The sequence below is a fragment of the Carassius gibelio genome, chromosome A15 (assembly GCF_023724105.1).
Source record: "Carassius gibelio isolate Cgi1373 ecotype wild population from Czech Republic chromosome A15, carGib1.2-hapl.c, whole genome shotgun sequence".
In the NCBI taxonomy this organism is placed as follows: Eukaryota; Metazoa; Chordata; class Actinopteri; order Cypriniformes; family Cyprinidae; genus Carassius; species Carassius gibelio.
This window is the reverse complement of record NC_068385.1, coordinates 20,801,487-20,807,651: the sequence shown is the minus strand read 5'-3', so window position 1 is coordinate 20,807,651 and position 6,165 is coordinate 20,801,487. Positions and strand designations below refer to the sequence as shown.

The window sequence follows — 6,165 nt, the reverse complement described above, 5'->3', positions numbered from 1 at the left end:
TAAAACAATAAAAGACCTGAAATATTTCAGTCGGTGTGCAATGAATCTAAAATATATGAAAGTTTAATTTTTATCATTACATTATGGAAAATAATGAACTTTATATATATATAACAGTTTATATATATATATATATATATATATATATATATATATATATATACATACATATATATATATATATATATATATATATATATATATATATATATATATAAACTGTTATCTAAAATTGAAACATTTAAATGAACTGGTTTAATTTAAGTAAAAAAAAAAAAAAAAAATGGGGTTATACCAGGTACACTGCAAAAAAATCTGAGTGAAATTAACTCTGCTGGGAGTACATGTGAGACCACACTCAAGAGTGTGATAGTGTTAAAATAGGAGTGTTAAATTAACACTGAAGCAGAGTTAAAGTTAATTAGATAATTAAGTGATTAATTGAGTGATGATTGACCATTATTGACGAGACCTGATGTTAACATGCAGAATCACAAAGACGAAAATCACTATTTTAATGGTGTCACCATTATAGTGGTCAGTGTTTGCTTTAGTTGGGCTCTTGACCCCTAAAATGTTAAAGTCAGATTTTAATTGTCAGTTATAACTAAGTTATATAACTGATGGACAAGCAATTCCTTGTTATTCCTGAATTAAAGTTACATTGTTGATTATTGCAGCCCTGTGATTCTTCAACAATGTATTTCCAGCATTTTAAATACAATCTGAGGGATTTTTTAAAAGTTGTTTGCGCAAAACTATTTCAAAGAAGTCTTTTAGTTAGACATGTAAAAATCAACCTGTGAATCTCAACAATGGTGAAAATCCAAAAAGCATGTTGCAGTGCATTCTGGGTGCCACATATCCAAATTCATCCATAACTCCCATGATGCATTGCTGCATGAATAAATTATTAGCTGAACTGTTTCAGTAATTTCCTTTATTCTTACTATTCTATTTTTTTTATGTTACTTTTAGTAGTTTGTTTTCTGATGTTTAGAGTTGTTCTGTTTTTCTGAATATGCTGTTTAGATTAGATTAGATTAGATTCAACTTTATTGTCATTATGCAGAGTACAAGTACAGAGCTAATGAAATGCAGTTAGCATCTAACCAGAAGTGCAAGAATATAGTGTTATATATATACATAAAAGTGCAGAGTAAGTAAAGCTTATACAGAATGTACAGTGGAGTTGCTATATACAATATTGATCAGAGTATATACAGAATATAAATATTAATGTAATGTAGGGATTGTATGTACATTATGAACAGAGCAAAGAATGATTATATATACATTATGAATAGCAGGAACTTGAGAACAGTAATAATAAATACAGTTGAATGAGTGTGCAAAAGTATTGTTTAACAATTATATGCAAAATAACAGTAGTGCAATTATATTTTTTGTAGAATAGTTTACTGTGCTTGTACAGTAACAGCTTTAGACAGTTTATAGTGTAATGGATTTAACCATGTGCAGTCTGTGCAAAATATGAGTAGTGCAATACATGTATGTAAAGTACTGTGACCAGTGCAGTAAAAGAGCAGGTGCAGGTTAGATTGGTGGTGTGGCGTTCAGGAGTGTCACAGCCTCAGGAAAGAAGCTCTTCCTGAGCCTACTTGTTCGAGAGCGTAGGCTTCTGTAACGCCTGCCGGATGGAAGGAGGGTGAAAAGTCCATGGTTTGGGTGAGAGACATCCTTGATGATGTTTCTTGCCCTGCCCAGACAGCGCTTCTGGTAAATGTTCTCGATGGATGTTAACTGGGTGCCGGTGATCCGTTGAGCAGTTTTCACCACCCGCTGGAGTGCTTTGCGGTCAGATGCGGAGCAATTGCTGTACCACACTGAGATGCAGTTTGTGAGTATGCTCTCAATGGTACAGCGGTAGAATTCAGAAAGGATCCTAGGACTGAGGTGAACTTTCTTAAGGCTCCGTAAGAAGTAAAGGCGCTGCTGAGCCTTTTTGACCAGGGTGGAGGTGTTTAGGGACCAGGTGAGATCATCTGAGATGTGGATGCCAAGGAACTTGAAACTCGACACACGCTCCACTACAGCTCCGTTGATGTAGATGGGTGTGTGTGCATGATTCCTAGTCCGCCTGAAGTCCACAATGATCTCCTTAGTCTTCTGGGTGTTTAGTTCCAGGTTGTTGGTGGCACACCACTCAGCCAGGTGCTGCACCTCATCCCTGTAGGCTGACTCGTCGTCATCCTTGATCAGACCTACCACCGTGGTGTCATCTGCGAATTTGATTATGGTGTTGGAGCCATAAACAGGAACACAGTCATTGGTGAATAGGGAGTACAGGAGAGGGCTAAGTACGCAGCCTTGTGGCACTCCAGTGTTCAGGGTTATGATGGAGGAGGAGAGGTTATCTAACTTAACAGACTGAGGTCTGTTAGTCAGAAAATCTAGAATCCAATTGCAGATGGGTGTGCTGATTCCAAGATGGCTGAGCTTGGAGATCAGCTTGGAGGGGATTACTGTATTAAATGCAGAACTGAAATCTATGAACAGCATTCTCACGTGTGTGTTCTGACTGTCCAGGTGGGTGAGGGCAGAGTGAAGTGCCGTTGAGATGGCGTCCTCTGTTGACCTATTGTTGCGATAGGCAAATTGGAAAGGGTCTAATGTAGCAGGGAGACAGGATTTTAAGTGGGATGCGACCAGTTTCTCAAAGCACTTGGCAATGATGGGGGTGAGTGCAACAGGACGGAAGTCGTTAGGGACCGAGGCAGTGGAATGCTTCGGTACAGGCACGATGGTGGAGGTTTTGAAGCAAGTGGGGACAGTTGTTTGGGCCAGGGACAGATTGAAAATGTCTGTGAAGACCTCAGCCAGCTGCTCCGCACAGGCTTTAAGCACACGACCAGGTATTCCGTCAGGGCCAGCTGCTTTCCGTCCATTCACTTTACGCAGAGTGGAGTAAACATCTGATGTGGAGAGTGTGAGAGGCAGTTCACTGGGTTGATGCTCAGTTTTGAGTGAGATCTCCTTATTATTTTTATCAAAGCGAGCATAAAAGTGATTGAGCTCGTCTGGGAGGGAGGCAGAGCTGGAGGGGGGCACAGAGTTAGGTGGTTTGTAATCGGTGATAGATTGTATGCCTTGCCACATACGCCGGGGGTCTGAAGAATTGAAGTGTTCTTCAATCCTTTGTTTATGTGTGAGTTTGGCCTGGCAGATACCCTTCCTCAGGTTGGCTCTGGCTGAGCTGTAAGCCTCCTGGTCTCCAGACCTGAAGGCTGCATCTCTTGCTTTGAGCAGGAGGCGAACCTCTCTGTTCATCCAGGGCTTCTGATTGGGGAAAATTTTTATTTTTTTGAGTGTGGTCACTCTGCTTACACATCTGTTGATGTGCTCCAGGACAGAATTTGTTTGTCACCGTTGTTGAGATTCCTACACCAATTCTTTTATGTATGTGTGTGCCTAAAACAAGCTTTTTTATTATCAGAACAACTTTCAAGAAATCATTTTAATTAGCAGGTACTGTACAATCACAGGGTTGTTATAATCAATGAAGTCAATCAAATCTTTTTAGGCTTTAGTTGAGTTTTGTGATTCAGGTCAAATGCCCATGTTTAGATTTTTTTTTCTTGTCTGTTTGTTACAATTCAGTTGTAACAGCCAAACCAAATCTCACTTTAAAATTTTAAGGCTCAAGAGCCCAACTAAACCAAACACTGACCACTATAATGGTGACATAAACATAGTGATTTTCATCTTTGTTGATTCTGCATGTTAACATCAGGTCTCGTCAATAATGGTCAATCATCACTCAATTAATCACTTAATTATCTCATTAACTTTAACTCAGCTTCAGCGTTAATTTAACACTCCTTCCTGAGTGTGGTCTCACATGTACTCCCAGCAGAGTTAATTTCACTCTGGATATTTTGCTGTGAAGAGATATATCTTTAAAGTAACAATGACAAGTTACTGCTTTTTATAATGTGGGTAGCACTGTTGCCTCCCCTACATAAAGTTCCGGCTGTAGCAGGGAGGCCCTTCTGTGTGGCATTTGCATGTTCTGCCCATGTTGCTGTGGGTCCAGTGTCAGCATGAGACCAGTGTCCATATATATGAGACCAAATCAGTTCTTTATACAACACTCTTTCAAACCTATGAACAAAGATGGTGGTAAGATTTAACCATTTAATTTATTGCTTGTCATTCAGAAGACCTAGTGTATCTTAGTATTTAATATATCAATTAGCTAACATGACTAAATAGATTAATATAATCACTTAACTTCAAATTAATTTACAAATAATTTTATTATAACTGCTTAATGAGAGCATTATAATAATTAGCATATCATTACAGATGCAGTCACTACTGGAGAATGAATCTATTGTCTTAGTATTTAAACTCTCTGGACTAAATGAAACAACGGGAAACAGATTTCTGTTTTTTTCTTTGACTGCAATGTATTATCCATTAATTATGTTCTGTAATTTAACCGTAATTTATACTATAATCTCAGATAAGAAGCTTCATCAGCCAATGTATGTATTTATTTGTAATTTGTGTATGAATGGACTCTATGGCACAGCTGGATTTTACCCTAAATTCATGTATGATTTATTATCCCAGCATCATGTGATTTCTTATGCTGGATGTTTGGTTCAGATATTTGTTATTTATTCATCTGTTCTGTGTGACTTTTCAACGTTAACAGTGATGGCATATGACAGGTATGTGGCAATATGTAGACCACTGGAGTATCATTCAGTAATGACCAATCAGAGAACTCTTGAATGCATCCTTTTCTGCTGGCTTTCTCCATTTTTTTGCATGTGTGTTGGAATTGTATTAACATCGAGGCTAACCTTATGTGGCTCCAGTATTGAAAAGCTATATTGTGAAAACTGGTCAGTTGTTAAACTTTCATGTATTTCTACAACAACAAATAATGTGATTGGATATGTAATCATTATAATATATTTTGGACATGCAGTATTGATATTTTGCTCATACATTCACTTGATTGGAAAATGCAGAAAGTCATCAGAAGGCAGAAACAAATTCATACAAACTTGTGTACCACATCTGCTTGCATTGCTCAATGTGACTGTTGCATTGCTGTTTGACGTGTTGTACACCCGTTATGGTTCTAAGAGTTTGCCACAAGATTTGCTTAATTTCATGGCACTAGAATTCCTACTTGTTCCTCCCATGTTAAATCCCCTTATTTATGGACTGAATCTGACAAGACTACGAAAGGAAGTAATAAGACTTTTTCTCAAAAAAAGGAATGTCTGAGTGAATATTTCTTATTCAAATCTTAGATCCTAAACACTCTAATGGTATATTTTTAGTGTGCAATTCTAAAAACAACTTATTAAAGAAAATGTTCTATTTCATTAAATCAGTTTCAAGGTTTTATCATGAAACTTTGTTGTGTGTGTGTGTGTGTGTGTGTGAAAACATTAAATCAATTGTACACTTGATTCTCTCATATTGTGAATTTCTTGTGGTTTTATGTCATTTTCAACAAATGTATAGACTTTTATAGTTCCATCAAAATATATAACATATCAGTATGTGTTGAATGAGGCACACACCTTAATTTAACGCAGGGGTGTCAGACTCAATTCCTGAAGTTCCTTGAGCCCTGCAGAGTTTAGATTGAGTCCTAATTAAACACATCTTATCCAACTAATCAAGTCATTCAGGTTTATTTGAAAACTACATGGTATCTGTGTTGAAACACAACACTCTGCAGTAGAGGTCTTCACAGTGCACCCGAGACCCGTCGACCCGGGACCCGTACGGGTTCGGGTCCATATTGTCCGGGTCAGGTCCGAATGTATTACCTCGGGTCCCGGGTCTGTTTAACATTGTGTGTAATACCCGTGGGATCGGAATCATCGGACTCGGAGAACACCTGGCCGTGATTAAACACTGCTTGTGTTTTTTGTAACTTGCAACTTGTAATATTAGGTAAAGAAAAGTGAGAGCCAAAAAATCTCTCTCTCTGCCGTTAGAAGCAGAGTGCGCAGACTCAGAGTTAATGCAAGTGCCCACACGGTAATAATGCTTACAGACTTGACACACTTATATTTAATATATTTCAAATCAGCAACACATTCTGAGGTGAACTGTAACATGAATGTTTTCTATGACGCTCAAATTGCGTTAAACATATTTTAGGTTGAT

At 37.8% G+C, this 6,165-nt stretch overlaps 1 protein-coding gene across 1 annotated transcript; it reads left to right on the top strand.

Moving 5' to 3' along the window:
* Positions 1-4,329: 4,329 nt before the first annotated feature.
* Positions 4,330-5,268, top strand: LOC128028887 (olfactory receptor 6N1-like). Its single transcript, XM_052616205.1, has one exon. It carries the CDS (start codon positions 4,330-4,332, stop codon positions 5,266-5,268), a length of 939 nt encoding a protein of 312 aa, XP_052472165.1.
* Positions 5,269-6,165: the final 897 nt, after the last annotated feature.